General features: G+C 44.0%; 1 protein-coding gene across 7 annotated transcripts in view; it reads left to right on the forward strand.

Moving 5' to 3' along the window:
- Positions 1-465: 465 nt before the first annotated feature.
- cdca7b (cell division cycle associated 7b) overlaps positions 466-18,922 on the forward strand; it is a 32,942-nt gene continuing 14,485 nt past the window's right edge. For 2 of the 7 annotated variants that reach the window (XM_070880973.1, XM_070880974.1), the window contains exons 1-5: positions 554-750; positions 1,544-1,666; positions 6,739-6,861; positions 14,182-14,316; positions 15,578-15,865. In XM_070880973.1, coding sequence (XP_070737074.1) covers positions 559-750; positions 1,544-1,666; positions 6,739-6,861; positions 14,182-14,316; positions 15,578-15,865 — 861 coding nt within the window. In that variant the 5' untranslated portion in view covers positions 554-558. Of the gene's footprint in view, positions 497-553; positions 751-941; positions 1,176-1,543; positions 1,667-6,738; positions 6,862-14,181; positions 14,317-15,577; positions 15,866-18,922 lie in introns of those variants that run through there. The other 5 variants (XM_070880975.1, XM_070880979.1, XM_070880978.1 and 2 more) reach the window with 4 other exon arrangements.

The following is an 18,922-nucleotide window of genomic DNA, read 5'->3' on the forward strand; positions in this document are numbered from 1 at the left end:
TGTGGCTCCTGTATTGAACTGTTCTGCCACCTAAGGACTCATTTTAAGCGTGGAAGCAAGTCTTCCTCGATTCCGAGGGTCTGCCTATGTTGATGATTATGAGGGTGGGAACAGGCCGAAACGATGGGACTACCGGGAAAGTCCTGCTTGTGGATTTTGGGAAGAAGGAATCTCTACAGATGCTGACCTGCTGAGTGTTTCCAGCATTTTCTGTTTTGATTTCAGATTTCCAGCTTCCGCAGTATTTTTTTTAGTAAACTATGATCGCTAGCAAATTAACTAAATAAAGTGGCCTCCGGGTTGCAGTGATAGTGTTGGAAAAGAACAACTTCCCCATAATATCAGTGCCAGCCTACCTCAGAACATGCTCCGCCCCCAGTGCCAGCACACACTGACTGAATTACGCGCCAAAAACCGAGCGCGCCTTCTACAGCTGGGCAACACCATTCGGACCTCAGAGGGGGGGACAGAAATCAAACTAACACAAGTAGCAACAGTTAGTATGAAATGTAAACTCGATCAGCAATAAAATGTATAATAGGTTAAATTAAGCTAGGAATGTTATCAATGTGCGTGAATGGTAACGTCACGGCCTTTGCCAGGACTGAAAGCCGTGTTCTGTCCCCCCCCCGCGCACACTGCGCTGATGGCGATGGCGCGCCCCCATTGTCCGGGTGCAGCGCGCGGAGCGGCCGCCTACCTACCGGCCGGCACAGGACATCCTGGCCATTTAACCCGCCGCACCGCACCGTGAGTCCAGCCGCAGCTTTCAGATAACGCGGGCTAGGCGGGGAGACTGTTTGCATATGTGGTTGTGATCGTTTCTCTTCTTGCAATAGTGGAACTCTCTCCTTTTTCCCCACCTTGTAACTTTTGCGTTTTGTTGTATAAACAAACTGGGACTGGTTGTTTTGGCGCGAAATGTGCACAGTTCCCCTGCAGAGCATTCGTGAGCTGCAGCTTAGTTGTTGAGTCGATAAAACGTGACGACTCTCGGTATCCAATTTAAAATTCCAAACCGTTATTTGCAATGCAATAAGAATACATATGAAAAATGTTTAGTTTTTAAAACGCGCTCGTCAAATTTAAATCTGACCTAGATCGCTTTGAAACACCGTTTAACGGCGCACAAAGATGACTAATTCTCTCCAGTTGGGGAATTGTAAACGTGGTCAGTAAGTTACTGGTGCAGTCTGATACTCTTAACAATTATGACCATGTCAGTGAAGTACCACTGTTTTGGTCCTGTGCACTCAATGTTTCCTTGTTTATGTTATGCTTGTGAATACAACTGTTTGAGAAAAGGAAACCGTGTGGAACAGAGAGAATGCTTTTCATGTAATCTAACTTTTTATTGTGACCCATACAAATGTTCCTAACGTTGGTTTTACAGCCGTAATAATTCTTACATTTCCATTTCTTCAAGCTTTCTCCTTGTTAAAAGATGACAGTTCAGTCATTTTTAAAAATGTAAATTCTTGCATGGATTTCAAAGTTAATTTATTTTTAAAACTTAATGGTCACTTCTCTTTTACTTTCACAGATGTCAAAATTGGTTGTAGATATCTTTAACACTCAGAGTGACGATGAAGAATTTTTGGGTTTTCAAGAGACTGATTTTAGAAATAGATGTGACCACCTTAAATATGTAAGTAAACAAGGAAAGGTAAATACTGCATAAACAGTTTTTCCATTTAATTATTTTCAGTGCAATAGTTGGTAAAGTATTATGTGGGAGTAGTTTACCTTAATGTTCTCACTTCCAGCCCCCCTTATACATTTTATGTAAGTGTGATACTCCTTGTTTAGCATGTGTGAAAAAGGAGCAATGGATTGCTTTGCCCTACAAGTCCACCTGAGTTCACCAGAAGCAGTCAAGTCACCATAATCGAATGAATTCTACTTTCTTGAACTGTAAAAATGGTGCATACTTGTGATCAGTTATGCTATTAGGATCGATAACTTTTGTGAAATAAATTGGTTGAGGAAAAACATCTTCAGAGCTATAATAACAACAACTTGCATTTATATAGAGCCTTTAACAAACTAAATGCCCCAAGGTACTTCATGGAGCATAACCAGACAAAAGTTAACACTGAGCCAAAGAAGATGCTGACCAATAGCTAAGTCAGTTGGATTTTGAGGAGAGCAAGGTTTTGAGATGAAATTCCAGAGCTAAGTGCCTAGAAGGCTGTAGGCATAGCTGCTAAGGGTGAAGTCCGAGAGTTCGGGAGAGGCCAGGAGTAAGGACACTAGGCAGATAGTGCAGGAGTTCCCCCCTGAGTCCATCTCTCTTTCAAACCGATATTCACTTCTGAGTATCAGTGAGGGTGATGGTGCCCCTGGGGAGTGCAGCTAGAACCAATTTCAACGCACCACGGGTGGCTCAGCTGCACAGGGGGAGGGACGAAGAATAAAAGCGCTCTAGTGATAGGGGATTCTATAGTTAGGGGAACAGACAGGTGTTACTGCGGTCGCAGACATGACTCCTGAATGGTATGGTGCCTCCCTGGTGCCAGGGTCAAAGATGTCACCCAGCGGACGCAGGGCATTTTGGGGGAAGAGGGCAAACCGCCAGAGAGGTCATGGTCCATATCGGGACCAATGCCATAGGTAGAAAGAGGGATGAGGTCCTATGGGCAGAATTTAGGGAGCTAGGAAGAAAATTAAAGGGTCGGACCTCCAAAGGTAGTGATCTCCGGGTTACTACCAGTGCCACGTGCTAATGAGTACAAGAATAGAAGGATAGAGAGGATAAACGCGTGGCTGGAGAGTTGGTGTAGGAGGGAGGGCTTTAAATTCTTGAGGCATTGGGACCACTTCTGGGGGAGATGGGACATGTACAAACTGGATGGGTTGCATCTCCACAGCGCCGGGACCAATATCCTCGCGGGAAGTTTTGCTAGTGCTGTTGGGGAGAGTTTAAACTAGCTTGGCAGGGGGATGGGAACCTGAGAACAAATTCAATAGGGAAGGAAATAAAACAGAAATTGGATAGCAAGAATTTAGAAAGTGAATCTGTAAGACAGGGGAAACAAGGATTAGCAAGTAGTAATCAAGGAGGTCTTCCTGTGCTAAATGGTATATACTTTAATGCAAGGAGTATAGCGAATAAGGCGGATAATCTAAGAGCACAGGTAGACACTTGGGAGTCTGATGGCCATTACAGAGACATGGTTGAAAGAGGAGCAGGTTTGGCAGATCAATATTTCATTTTAGACAAGACAGAGGGGGGTAAAAATGGGAGGGAGGGTGGGGGGCTTGCGGTATTGATTAAAGAAACTATTACAGCAGTGAGGAGGGATGATCAAATGAGGCTATATGGGTCGAATTGAAAAATGAAAAAGGGCGATCATACTGCTGGGTGTGTATTATAGACCCCCAAACAGTGGGAGGGAGATAAATATGAAGGCAAATTGCTGTGAAGTCCAAAAACCGTAGAGCAGTAATAATAGGGAATTTTAACTATCCTAATATCGAATGGGACAAATATAGTGTGAAGGGTATAGAGGGTGTGGAATTCTTAAAATGCATTTTGGTCAGTATGTAACGAGCCCAACATGAGAGGGGGCGATTTTGGATTTAGTTTTGGAGAATGAAGTTGGGCAGGTTGAAGGGGTATTAGTGGGAGAGCACTTGGGTGCCAGTGACCATAATTCAGTCAGATTCAAGTTAGTTATCAATAAGGACAAGGATAGGCCTGGAATAAAAGTCCCAAATTGGGGAAAAACTGACTTTGCTAAGTTGAGGAGTGATTTGGCCACAGTGGACTGGAAACAGCTACTTGTGGGTAAATCAGTGTCGGAACAGTGGGAGGCATTCAAGGAGGAGATCCGGAAGGCTCCGGCCAAACATTTGTCCTTAAGGGTGGGAATAACAATTCTCGAACCCCTGGATGTCTCGGGACTTACAGGGGAGGATAAGGGAAGGTTATGTCATATACCAACGGCTAAATACTATAGAATCTTTAGAGGAATATAGAAAGTTAAGAGGTAAAATTAAAAAGGATATTAGGAATGCTAAGAGAGAGCAGGAAAAATTGGCTAGTTGACTCTTCCAATTAAATAGGCTAAGGAGAACCAGGGGTCACAAATTTAAGTTGTATAAGGCTAGATCTAGGTTAGATATCAGGAGGTGGCTCTTTTCCCAGCGAATCGTGGACCTCTGGAACAAGCTGCCATCTCATGCGTTGGATGCTGATTTGCTGAATTCCTTCAAGCAAGAGCTGTTTCTGGCTGGGGTGAAGATCAATTACAGAAGGTAGGCACTGCAGGGAATTCAAGGCCAGAGTGATCTCCAAGACTAGTTTCAATTGTCTAGATGGGTCGGAGAGGAAGTTCCCACATTTCTTTCCCAAATTGGCCTGAGTTTGTTTTAAATCTCTTTTTTTTGCCCCTCCCAGGAGATTGTGATTTTGGGTGGAGTGGAGTGTATATGTTGTGATACACAAGGTATTGCAATTATGTGAGACAGGCTCAATGGACCAGATGGTCTTTACCTGTCCGTCATTGTTCGTATGTCCTCAGTCTCTCTTTAAGACGTTCATTAAAACCTACCCCTATGACAAAGCTTTTGGTACCTCTCCTAATATCTCGTTATATGGCTCAGTATCAAAATGTTATTTGATAATGCTCCTGTGAAACTCATTGGGACCTTTTACTATGTTAAGGATGCTGTATAAATGCAAGTTGTTGTTGCGGTGTATTGGGATTGTGAGCCAATGTAGGCCAGCAAGCACATAGCTGATGGATGAACTGGGACTTAGTGTGAATTAGTAGACAGGCAGCAGAGTTTTGGATGAGCTTAAGTTTATGGAGGGTGGAAGATGGTAGGCCAGTCAGGAGAGCATTGGGATAGTCTTGTCTGCAGGCAACAAATCATAGCTGAGGATTTCAACAGTAGAGGAACTGAGGCAGGGTGGAAACGGGTGATATTACGGGGGAGCAAGTAGGCGGTCTTGGATAGGAGCTCAGAATCTCAGCTTGGGTCAAATAGGTCACCTGAGGTTGCAAACAGTCTGGTTCAGCCTGAGACTGGCCAAGGAAGGGTATGGAATTGGTGGCTTGTACAATTCTGACTAAGCTTGAGACTTGCATTGGGGGATGTTGGCTTAAGTTGAAAGATTGACAACACAAGCTATAATTTAAAAAAAATCTATTTGTAGAAGTGCTGATTGATCGATTTAAAGATCTGTAGAATTCAATATATTTCTCTGACTGGAAACTCCAGTTGCAGAAGAAAGTGGGAGAGGATAAAGGAAGGAGAGTCCTCGTGAGTTTCATCTTTGAAACCAATTGAATGGAAATTGTTACAGGTTTTTGAGATGTGGTCTAAAAATAAATGCATAAAGAATTGCAAACATGTTTGTGGTAGAAGTAACTAGCACATTATTTATATTCAAAGTAAAAATTTTAGAATACAAAAGTTTAGACTTAAATTTTCTGTTCGTTTAGAGATATGAATTAAAAAAAAAATATAGCCATCCAACGTATAAACATTATGATCACATTGTCCACTGTTACCAATTTATTTTAATGACCTGTTTAATAGGGTTTAGGCTGGATTTCCAAACAGATTATCTGGTTTGGATCTCATTGCTGTTTGTGGACCTAGCTGTGTGCAAGTTGGCTGCTGCGTTTCCCAACATTATAACAGTGACTATGGGCTCAATTTTCCCCAGTATTTGCACCGTTTTTTTTGAGCAGGCTGCTTTTTCTGGCCTAACTTAAAAATCCCCAGTTTCCCCAATCAATTTGCACCAACATAACTCCGTTAGGAATTTTTTTAAGTCCCGTTTTTTTTCAGCCAAAGGGGGTGTAACCAACCACCTATGCCACTTCTGGCCATTTAGGGAAGTTTGGCCAGCTGAGTTAGGCCAGTGTATGTGGCCTGTCCTGAAAAACCTTCCCTAGATAAGGAAAGTGGCACAGTAGATGCCCGGACACACTGACCCTGGTTACCATGGAAGCCTGATCTTTTTGGCTCAGATCAAGGCTCCACACCCCCGCCCCCCCCCCCCCCCCCCCACCTTGGCTTAGGTCAGGCCAAAATGAAGAGAGCCAACGGGGAAACTTGCAATACTTTTTTTTGTTGACATTCTTGGGCCACAAAATCGGGCATAACTCTTCCATTACGCCAAAAAAATGCTTTGGTGAAAATTGAGCTCTTTAAAAGCACTTAATTGGCTATTTTAATGCTTTGGGACACCCCGAGGTTGTGAAAGGTGTTTTTTTTAAATGCAAGTTCTTCTGTTTTGAATGATAGTGTAAATTCAGAGGAGGGCAACTTGAGAAATAACAAAGGTAAATCTGTGAAATGTGATAGATATATATATATATTTTTCCCCAAACGTTTTCCTCCAATTTTCTGAAGCCAACAACCTATGATGGTATACTGTTTCACTTTGGCCTAGTACCTCACTCACTCAAGTTAATAATCATTCTTTATAAACTAGGGTAGTTGTTTTCAGTAGGTTACTCAACCATGTTGACCATCACAAGAGTGTAATCCCATTCTCATCCAACATTCACAAATGTACTTTTCCCTCTTTGTCCTTGCCTAGGCATTCTGTAACAAACTAACGTTTCCAGTGCTAACCTTATTGAGATCTGCAGGTTACTGCAATTATAATTTTAAAAGTTGCTTGTGAAGATAAAAAAACTTTAAATCTAGATACATTTCTTATCTGCTCACTTTGAGATCATTCTGTTTGATCATTTTTCCACTCTACATTCACAGATACCAAAATTAGTAGCAGACATCTTTGATGCACCAAGTGATGATGAGTTTTTGGGTTTTACAGAGGTTGAATGCAACAAATCACATGATCATGCTGATGACAAACTGAACTGGAGCGTGAATGTAAGTAGATATAAGTGGTATTTAAATTATTTTAAACCATTTTGCTGGAAAGTTTACTTTACTCCCCCACCCCCCTCCACCCCATCACTTTTCCAAATAATCATCTGTGCAAATGAGGCCTGGAGTTACACATGCTTGGTTTAAAATGTGGTTTGTGGGAAAAATAAATGTGCCCAAATGTCTTTCCCACCCTGGCGTGCAGCACTATACCCTCATTTCTTTAGGGTAAAATGCTTTTCACCTGAGGGTAAATCAACAACCAAATGTGAGAAGTTCTGTGACCGTGTAGTAAAATAAAACTTCATTAATGGCTGAGATTGCATTTATCAATACTTTTTGATCACTTGTATAATAATTAATTAATCTGTTAAATATCTTTGCACTGTTTGTGTTGCATTGAAAGAATGATGTATGTTAACAACCATGTAGTATTTTTGCAAATTTCACTTAACAGTAAGCAGCCCAGACAGTTTCCCTCCCTTTGTGAGGATTTGATGGCTCCCAGCATCCAATAGATGAGGGGATTGACTTGAGGATAGGTTGGGCCTATACACATTGGAGTTCAGAAGAATGAGAGGTGATCTTAGTGAAACATCTAAGATATAAAATAATGAGGGGGCTCATCAAGGTGGATGCAGAGAGGATATTTCCACTTCTAGGGGGACATAGTCTCAGAATAAGGGATCCCCCATTTAAAACTGAGATGAGGAGAAATTTCTTCTCTGAGGGTTGTAAATCTATGGAATTCTCTGCCCCAGAGAGCTGTGGAGGCTGGGTCATTGAATATAATTAAGGCGGAGATAGACAGACTTTTGAGCGCTAAGGGAATAAAGGGTTATGGGGAGGGGGAAGGGAAGTGGAGCTGAGTCCATGATCAGATCAGCCATGATCTTATTGAATGACTGAGCAGGCCCGAGGGACCAAATGGCCTACTGCTGCTCCTATTTCTTATGTTAGACCATGCAGCCAGGTGGTTGCTTCCATGTTAAGAATGTGGAGGAATTATGTGCTTTTGTACTCTTATTAGTATATGGATTCATGGAATAAATTTGTCTGAATTCATTCCAATCACTTAAAAAAAAAACACAATTAAATTATCAAATTTGACCTGCCTTCAGCAAGTTTGTGTTGGTTGTTCCTGATCAACCTGTGCATTTCTAAATTAATTAAGGTTTGTAAGAGCTTGCCTACAACTGATACTAGATTAACAAGTTCTGATGAAAGGTCACCGACCTGAAATGTTAACCCTTTCTATCTCCACAGATGCTGTCTGGCCCACTGAGTGTTTCTACCATTTTCTGTTTATATTTTAGATTAACTGCTCTTTGTTACCTAATTTATCTTTTTTTTTTTCCCCCCTTCTTGAACAAGGGTGTTACATTTGACTGTTCTGCTTCAGTGACTAACAGAGAAATCCACATTCTAACAGCTTTCTAAAGAAATATTGTTTCATCTATATTATTTTAAATTTGTGCTCCTCCAGATGAGGAATGTTATTGCTGAGAATAGTACATTTTTGGTTTCAGATACCCAGTGCCAACATCAACCAAACCCAAGTCATATGTAGCACAGCCAAATGCAGAGTAAAGCTCTGTCTTTGCCCAACAATGTAACTCTGACCTAACCTCAGATGAGCACGCCTGCTGCAGCATTATGACACTCATCCATTTCAGTCTTTCACAATTTGCTGTACCTGTTGGAACTTGGGTTTGTGACCCACAGCACACCCTGGAACTAGGTCATGTCATCCCAACACACCAAGAAGGTTAACCACATACATCCATTCCTTCTTTTCTCCTCCCTGATGGCACTCAGGGACCCAGGCAGATTATAAAACCCATTGATAAACTAGCTTAACGAAGCAAAACTAAAGTGCTGAGTTGTGAGGTCATTTGCCTGAAATATGCTCGTAAACCAGGACAGAACTCTCAGGATTGTGCCACGCTATTAATCTTGGTATTATTTCATTTGATCTGGAATTTGAATTGGCTGAAACCTACTGCAGATCTGGGTCTGTGACAGTAAATGGGTGAATTGGCCAATATAGAATGCTACAGGTTTCAATGGCTTAAAAAAACAAAAATTGTTCTGGGATATGGGCGCCACTGGCGAGGCCATCATTTCTTGCCCATGCCCAAGTGTCGTTGAGAAGGTGGTGGTGAGCTGTCGCCTTGAATAGCTGCAGTTATTGTGGTGAGGATACTCCCACAGTGCTGTTAGGGAGGGAGTTCCAGGATTTTGACCCAGCGACGAAGGAACAGCGATTATATTTCCAAGTCAAATTGGTGTGTAACTTGGAGGGAAACTTGCAGGTGATGGTGCTCCCATGCGACTGCTGCCCTTGTCCTTCCTTGTGGTAGAGGTTTGGGAGGTGCAGTCGAAGAAGACGTGGCGAGTTGCTGCAGTGCATCTTTTCGATGGTACACACTGCAGCCAAGGTACGGCGGTGGTGGAGGGAGTGAATATTGAAGGTGGTGAATGGGGTGTTAATCAAGCGGCTGCTTTGTCTGGATGGTGTGGAGCTTGTGTTGTTGGAGTTACACTCATCCAGGCAAGTGGAGAGTATTCCATCACACTCTTGACTTGTGCCTTGTAGATGGTGGAAAGGCTTTGGGGAGTAAGGGAGTGAGACACTCGCTGCAGAATACCCAGCCCTCTGACTGGCTCTTGTTGCCATAGTATTTAAGTGGCTGGTCCAGTTATGTTTCTGGTCAATGGTGACTCCCAGGATGTTGATGGGGGATTCAGCGATGGTAATGCTGTTGAATATCAAGGGGAGGTGGTTAGATTCTCGCTTGTTGGAGATGGTCATTGCCTGGCACTTGTGTGGTGCGAATGCTACTTGTCACTTATCAGCCGAAGTCTGAATGTCGTCCCGGTTTTGTTGCATGTGGGCATGAATTGCTTCATTTTCTGAGGAGTTGCGAATGGAACTGAACACTGCAGTCATCAGCGAACATCCCCACTTCTGACATTATGATGGAGGGAAGGTCATTGAAGAAGCGGCTGAAGATGGTTGGGCCTAGGTATGACCCCAGCCAGTAGACAGTTTTCCGCCTGATTCCCATTGATTTCAATTTTACGGGGGCTCCCTGATGCCACACTCGGTCAAATGCTGCCTTGATGTCAAAGGCAGTCACTCTCTCCTCACCTGGAATTCAGCTCTTTTGTCCATGTTTGGACCAAGACTGTAATGAGGTCTGGAGCCGAGTGGTCCTGGCGGAATCGAAACTGAATATCGGGGAGCAGGTTATTGGTGAGTAAGTGCTGCTTGATAGCACTGTCGATGACACCTTCCATCACTTTGCTGCTGATTGAGAGTAGACCGAGGGGATGTAATTGGCCCGATTGGATTTGTCCTGCCTTTTGTGGACAGGACATACCTGAGCAATTTTCCATTGTTGGATAGATGCCAGTGTAGTAGCTGTACTGGAACAGCTTGGCTCAAGGCACGGCTAGTTCTGGAGCACAGGTCTTTAGCACGACAACCGGTATGTTGTCAGGTGTAATGTTGTGCCGGGATATTGTATCCAGTGTGCTCAGCCGCTCCTTGATATCGTGGAGTGAATCGAATTAGCTAAAGTCTGGTTTCTGTGATGGTGGGGACCTCTGGAGGAGGCCAATATGGATCATCCACTCGGCTGGTTGCAAGCGCTTCAGCCTTGTCTTTTGCACTTGCGTGCTGGGCTCTGCCATCAATGAGGATAGGTATATTCATGGAGCCTCCTCTTCCCATTAGTTGTTTAATTGTCCACCTCCATTCACAACTGGATGTGGCAGGACTACAGAGCTTTGATCTGATCTGTTGATTGAGGGATTGCTTTGCTCTGTTTTTAGCATTCTGTTTGGCATGTAGTCCTATGTTGCAGCTTCCCAGATTGGTACCTCATTTTTAGGTACGCCTGGTGCTGCTCCTGGCATGCTATTCTGCACTCATTGAACTAGGGTTGGTCCCTTGGCTTGATGGTAATGGTAGAGTGAAGGATATGCCAGGTCATGAGTTTACAGATTGTGGTGGAATACAATTCTGCTGCTGATGGCCCACAGAGCTTCATTGATGCCCAGTTTTGAGCTGCTAGATCTGTTCTGAATTGATCTCATTTAGAATGATGGTAGTGCCACACTCCAGCGCTGGAGGGTGTCGTCAGTGAAGATGGGAGTTCGTCGCCACAAGAGCTGTGCAGTGGTCACTGCTGTACGAAAGTCTGGTATTAGAGATTCATATATATTCAAACAAACAGATTCTCTGAGCATGGGAATGTCAGAGATTGCTCAAGTGCAAAAAGCAATTTTGACTCTACTCAGATAAGCAGCCACAGGCTGCTAGTGAAGGTCAAATTATTAAATAACACTTAGTAGAAATTAGAGTTCATTTAACAAAACTAATTACGAAGATATTTGAACTACAGTTAGTATAAATAAACATAAAATAAGGCAGATCATTGGAGTTAATGTACCCATCTGATAGCTAAAGTGATATAGTCTGAGCACCATCCAAGACTAGAGAGACAGTGTGAAATGGGCCCTTGGTACCAGACCGGGCACTGTTTGTTGGAGTAAAAGAGATAAGACTAATTCCAGTGAGGTAAACGAATGTATAACATGGACAAAGTAGGGCTGATGGAAAATTACTGGAGGCAGGAGTGGCCAAGATACGACCTCGGGTCTGAGTGACGATGATATTTTGACTACTCGAACCAATTTAAAAAAGGTGATTTTATTAAAGACCATCTATGGATACTGGCCAAATGAAGCTTTGATAAGAAATTGGGTAAAACATCGATACTCAAAAGAATATCTTTGCACAAACTGCTGAAATAGCAACAAACAGATTGAAGACGACGTCGACAGTGTCCGGAAGTTTCAGAGAGCAAGGCTTGCGAGCTTTCATTCAGTGATCGCCTTCTGTTAAGTCATCATCAAAGGCCGTCCCTTGGAATCGAGGAAGACTTGCTTCCACTCTTAAAATGAATCCTTAGGTGGCTTACAGTCCAGTACGAGAACCACAGTCCCTGTCACAGGTGGGACAGATAGTCGTTGAGGGAAAGGGAGGGTGGGACTAGTTTGCCGCATGCTCTTTCCGCTGCCTGCGCTTGATTTCTGCATGCTCTCGGCGTTGAGACTCAGTGCTCAACGCCCTCCCAGATGCACTTTCTCCACTTAGGGTGGTCTTTGGCCAGGGAATTGCAGGTGTCAGAGGGGATGTCGCACTTTATCAGGGAGGCTTTGAGGGTGTCCTTATAGTGTTTCCGCTGCCCACCTTTGGCTCGTTTGCTGTGAAGGAGCTCCAAGAAGAGCACTTGCTTTTGGAATCTCGTGTCTGGCATGCGAACTGTGTGGCCTGCCCAGCGGAGCTGATCGAGTGTGGTCAGTGCTTCAATGCTGAGAATGTTAACCTGGACGAGGACGCTGACATTGGTGCGCCTGTCCTCCCAGGGAATTTGTAGGATCTTGCGGAGACATCGTTATATACTATATATACAAGTACATTACTGCTGTAAGCTTAATAAATCTTGATCCACTGCACAAAACATACTGACTGCTGTCTATTGATGTCTTGTCCAAGAACCCTTAGAAAGTTCTACAGACTGGCACCCCAGATGGGACAAAGACAAAAAGCAGTCAGTATTGTGTAATCGATCAGACTTTGAAAGTAGTCTCCTGATCAGTTGCCACACTCTGAGGGATTAACGCAAGGAGAAATGGGGAGTGCCCGTGAATTGCGTGCCGATCGTTTTGATGTTAGAGGTATGTTAAGAAAATGGCAATAAGGGTTTGATTAACACTTATAAGATTAGTTGATGGAATGTGTAACCAAAGGAGACTGAGTCCACTTTGAAGAAGTGATCAATGTTATTCAGGAACGTGTGAGTATAAAAAAAGTTAAAAGTACAGTAAGAAACAAAGTGAAAAGATAGAAGAGCTAAAAGAAAAAGTTAGTCAGGTTGTAGAGGAACTTGTAGAAAGTTCTACACTGCTGCCAATGCTGTCATGGACAGATGCATCTGCAACAGGGAGATTAGTGAGGACTAGGTCATGTAGGTTTTTCCCTTGTGTAGCTTCTCTCTCCATCTGCTGCAGACCCAGTCTTGACAGCTGTGTCCTTCAGGGCTCAGTCAGTAGTGGTGTTACCAAGCCACACTTGGTGATGGACATTGAAGGCCCCCACCCAGAGTACATTCTATGCCCTTGCTTACCCTCAGTACTTCTTCCAGGCTGTGTTCAACATGGAGGCGGTGTTCAGCCCTGATTTGTTAGCTGAGGGAGGGCGGTAGGTGGTAATCAGCAGGTGGTAATCTTTGCCCATGCTTGACCTGAAGCCATGAAACTTCATGGGGTCCGAAGTCAATGTTGAGGACTCCCCAGGGCCACTCTATCCTGACCGTATACCACTGTGCCGCCACCTTGGATGGGTCTGTCCTGCTGGTGGGACAGGACATATCCAGAGATGGTGATGGAGGAGTCTGGGACATTGGCTGAAAGGTATGATACTCTGAGTATGACTGTCAGGCTGTTGCTTGACTAGTCTGTGGGACAGCTCTCTCAATTTTGGCACAAGTCCCCAAATGTTAGTGTGGAGAACATTTCAGGGTCGACTGCACGGTGTGCCTTTGTCGTATCTGAATCCGATGCCTAGGTCGATGCTGGGTGGTCTGTCTGTCCAGTTTTATTGTTTCTTGTAGTGGTTTGATATAACTGAGTGGCTTGCTAGGCCATTTAAGAGGCCAGTTAAAAGTCACATATATCGGCCAGACCATGTAAGGACAGCAGATTTCCTTTCCTAAAGGACATTAGTGAACTGGATGGGTTTATAAGAGAATCAGGTAGTTTCGTGGTCACCATTCCTGACACTAGCTTTTTAAAATTCCAGATTTATTTAATTAACTGAATTTAAATTTCCCCAGTTGCTGTGGTGGGATCTGAACTCATGTCTTTGGATTACTAGTCACATAATTTCACCACTATGCTACTGTTCCTGTGCTAGCAGGTGTTTTTCCTTTCCTCCTTTGGCCACATTTATAATTAGTTATTATTATTATTAATAATAACAACAGCTAAAATGCTAACTCGGTGGCCAACTGGGATTTCTGTGAGGTTGGTGACCATTCCCATCTTCATTTCTGGGTTCCAAAAACTGCCTTCGCCCAAATGGTTTGGCATTCAGAACTGTATGAATGCTGGACTTAAACTGAAATGGAGGTCCTTTTTACATATTCAGAGTTGGTCTTAGCAATTGCAGCTACTGCTGAAACATTGACTCATTTATATAGATTTCATTATTTGGACTTGTGCTAAGCTCTGTTCTCTCTCGCTTCTCAGGTTCCCAGTTTCCAGTCCACATTTATTACAGAAGAGCTTATTGAAGTTTTCACTGAGGATAGTTGCTCAACTGATTATGTTTTTGAAGGGTTTTCTGAATGTACTGTTAAACCTAATGGCGAGGTGGATTTGAGGGTAAGAACTGCGATGAGAGCTAAATTAATATCTAGTGTTTTAGTTGCACTTTGTGTATTTTTGTTTCGCTTAAATTAGGGGAGCAACGTATAAGAATTTTATCAAAAGTGGCCACTGTTAAAATGGTCATTTACACACTGGATTTTAAGGTAATTGTTTTCTATAGAGCAGGTGTGGCCAGATAGAGGTAACTAGTATAAGACAAACAAAGTGACAGGTAATTCTATCTCCGTACCAATCTCAACATGACTAAATCCTGTTATCAAGACCAAGCTAAGCACAAAACTACATGGGGACAATCTTGAACTGCCATCCAGCCCGTGTTCCATTGCAAATGCGGTATTTGGCAGTTGAAAATTGGAAAACAAATCAACCACCCAAGACCCATCTGCTGCAATTTTTCAGGTGAAATGGCTTTCCAATGTTTCTGAAATAGGTCGGAGCCTGATTGCCAGTTATAGGACTCTGTTTTTCAACTTTTAATACCAAGGCGGAACTCCGCTATGCACTACCTTCTGGGGCCCCTCCCCTGAGATCACTGCCCTATTCCACTTTCACCTGCCTGCGATGGAGCTGCCGGATTTTCATCCCTTTCCAATCGACGATATGTGGGAGCAGCTCACTGATGGTATGGAGAAGACCTGGAACCATTGGACAGGCACAGGAGACAACTACCAAATGTTCCCTTTAAGCTGCCTGGCTGCGCAGTGATCTGCGGGTCCCGCGCAGCTGGTTCCAATGACAAAAAACGTGTATGCGCAGTAATTTAAAGGGGCTGCGTACCCCCCCAAAAATATTATGGGAACATTGACCACTGGGTGTTTTAGGATAAGTTCAGAATTGCCCGCCCATGTTTCCAAAAATCCAATTCTTGAGTGGTTATGAGCCAACAATTTAAAAAAAAAACTTCATTGGTCAACTTGATGGACTGATAGTGCCAGTTCTTCTGATTAAAGATAGCCCAGTGAATCACGCCCATTGCAAACTGGGTTGTAACACCCCACACTCATCTCACAGGAATTTTACAGCTGCCAGAGAGAAGACTTCCCTCCCATCTGTGGGTTGCTTTCAAATCCAGAGGTGAAATGACACCCACCGTGTCAGATAATTCCCCTCCAAGATGTAAAGAAAGCATTTTTCTTTGCTGTTGAGCTTTAGAAGCTATAAATGCTCACTAGCCGATGCAGATAATTACCTCGTGGTATAGAGCAAGTGTTATCTGTTAGCTTGTCTTTTTGTAATGAGTTTGTGTTTCTTTTAGTCTGTGAATTCGGAAATGGAGGATGAAGATGAAGGTTTCACAGAATGTGATGATGATGAAGAGGAGGATGATCAATCTTCCATAGAAAGTGAGATGGAAACAACACCAAAGAAAGGCCATTTTGGACTGCGTGTAGCATTTAAATTTCCTACAAGGCGGCCAGTGAAAAGAAAGGAGCGAGAAACCTCAGACTCAGAGTCTGAATCAGACAATGACTCTGGGTCAGGAAAGAAAAGCTCCAATGTATTGCTGAAGAGGGCCATGAACATTAAAGAAAATAAAGAAATGGTAGGAGTATTTTCAACAGTCTTGGGTGCTTCTCTGAAATTGATGTACAATTAATGAGGGATGTGACAGTGCTGCTTTTTTTTGTCCCAATTATGCCCCTGTGAAGCATCTATGAATGTCTTTCTACGTAAAAGGTGCTATATAAATGCAAGTTGTTGTTGCTTATGTTAGTTTTCCAGCACCTCTTTTCCAACCGGAAACAGTTGCTACTCGCCTTCCAATGTACAGCATGTAGGTATAATCATAGTTTGTTTTAAGGGGGTGTAATGATTTGCTTTTTTTTAAACTTAATGAAATAACATGACGTCATAAAAGCAAGCCCACACTTAGTTTTTTGCCAATGTAGGCAACCTTGCTTGCACTCGAGGTTGATGTGCTTCAGAACATGTAAACAGAATACAACCATTCTGTTTACCTGTGGCGAGAACTTTAGGTGAGGTAAGGCCCTTGCTTTGTCTCCTAACATAAACCAAATGAGATGACACAAAAGGCAATGGAATGCCCTAAAATAGCTGATTGCCCGCCACAGTATTTCTTTCCCTTGTGGTTTCCCTACATTGTCTCTATGTCGAAAGATGAGTGAAGGTCTGAAAATGTCACTTGGATTTCCTGCTGTTTCATCACTACGAAGTGAATAAGTTCACTTCGAAACCTCCATCCCGACTCCGCATGTTCTACATATGTACAGATGCAGTTGACATTAGTAACTAATGATGTAGGAAGCATTAGGTGTGAACCTGGGTCTTGCCAGTCTGCAGTGCAGTGCCTGTATATATCAGGCATGAAATCATCATCATAGGCAGTCCCTCGGAATCGAGGAAGACTTGCTTCTATTCTAAAAATGAGTTCTTAGGTGACTGAATAGTCCAATACGAGAACCACAGTCCCTGTCACAGGTGAGACAGACAGTCGTTGAGGGAAAGGGTGGGTGGCACTGGTTTGCCGCACGCTCTTTCCGCTGCCTGCACTTGATTTCTGCATGCCCTCGCCGATGAGATTAGAGGTGCTCGGCGCCCTCCCGGATGCACTTCCTCCACTTAGGACAGTCTTTGACCAGGGACTCCCAGGTGTTGGTGGGGATGTTGCACTTTTATCAGGGAGGCTTTGAGGGTGTCCTTGTAATGTTTCCTCTGCCCACCTTTAGCTCATTTGCCATGAAGTGGTTCCGAGTAGAGAGCTTGCTTTGGGAGTCTCGTGTCTGGCCTGCCCAGCGGAGCTGATCAAGTGTGGTCAGTGCTTCAATGCTGGGGATGTTGGCCTGGTCGAGGACGCTAACATTGATGCGTCTGTCCTCCCAGGGGATTTGCAGGATCTTGCGGAGACAACGTTGGTGGTATTTCTCCAGCAACTTGAGGTGTCTACTATACATGGTCCATACAGGTGGGCGGGTATTACTACGCCCTGTAGACCATGAGCTTGGTGGCAGATTTGAGGGCCTGTCTTCAAACACTCGTTCCCTCAGACGGCCGAAGGCTGCACTGGAGGCGGTGTTTAATCTCTTCATCAATGTCTGCCCTTGTTGATAAGAGAATCCTGAGTTATGGGAAATGGTCCACGTTGTCCAGGGCTGTGCCATGGATCTTGATGACTTGGGGGGGGGGGGGGGGGGGGGGGGCAGTGCTGTGCAGCGGGACAGGTTGGTGGAGGACCTTTTTGTCTTATGAATGTTTAGTCTAAGGCCTATGCTTTCGTACGCCTCAGTGAATATGTTGACTATGAAAGTCTGCAGCGCAGACGTCCTAATGCCCATATGTGCCCGCTGGGATCCTCCAATGCTGACACTGCTGGACCTTCTAGTGTCAGCAAGAGGTTCCCTATTTTGAATATCAATGGCATTATAGGGTGCATCTTAGGCACCAGAAGTGGAAGAGGTCCTTCCCCCTCTCCCAATTGTGGACCAACGTTTCTTTGGGGGTCCTGACTACAACCTAGCCCTAGAGTCCCAGGTTGTCCCCAGTTGAGCTGCTGCATCTGCCAGTATTCCTCCTGTCCTCAAAGTCCTCTCCCTGGCCATGCTCCCTTAGATGTAGGGGACCATGTTTAGTGTGAATGGAGATTCTGCCCCTGGTGTAGTAGTCAGGACCTCAGCTTGATTCTGCTGAACTCCTGCCTGATTTATAGCCAACTGTGTTTTTGAGGCTGTCATCTTTAATCAATAGGGGTGATAAGTAAGACTCCTTAAACTCTGAAGATTAGCATCAAACATTTGAAGTCCTACTGTGCAGTGGGTGTCTTTAGTTGGTGATACAGTAATTCTACTTTATAGTTATCAAAGACATACAGCTGATGTTAGTGATGAGACATTAAACCTTCCCTCTAACATAAGGTCAGAAGTGGGGATGTTAGCTGATGATTACAGTGTTCAGTTCCATTCGCAACTCCAGATAATGAAGCAGTCCATGCCCGCATGCAGCAACACCTGGACAATATTCAGGCTTGGGCTGATGAGTGGCAAGTAATATTTGTGCCACACAAGCGCCAGGGAATGACTATCTCCAACAACAGAGCCACATCACCTTCCCATGACATTCAATGACATTACTATTGTCTAATCCCCGCCATCAACATTTTGGGGTCACCATCGACCAGAAACTTAACGGGACCAGCCACATTAATACCGTGACTATAAGAGCAGGTCGGAAGCTGGGTATTTTGCAGCGATTAGCGCATCTCCTGACTCCCCAAAGCCTTTCCACCATCTACAAGGCACAAGTCAGGTTTGTGATGGAATACTCTCCACTTGCCTGGGTGGTGCAGCTCCAACAACACTCAAGAAGCTCGCCACCATCCAGGACAAAACAGCCTGCTTTTGGCACCTCATCCACCACCATAAACATTTACTCCCTCCACCACCAGCACACCATGGCAGCAGTGTGCACCATCTACAACATGCACTGCAGCAACTCAAAGGCTTCTTCGACAGCAGCTTCAAACCTGCGACCTCTACCGCCTAAAAAGACAAGGGCAGCAGGCGCATGGGAACATCATCACCTCCCAGTCACACAGCATCCTGACTTAGAAATACATTGCCGTTGCTTCATTATCGCTGGCTCAAAA

Source organism: Pristiophorus japonicus, chromosome 5, assembly GCF_044704955.1.
Source record: "Pristiophorus japonicus isolate sPriJap1 chromosome 5, sPriJap1.hap1, whole genome shotgun sequence".
In the NCBI taxonomy this organism is placed as follows: Eukaryota; Metazoa; Chordata; class Chondrichthyes; family Pristiophoridae; genus Pristiophorus; species Pristiophorus japonicus.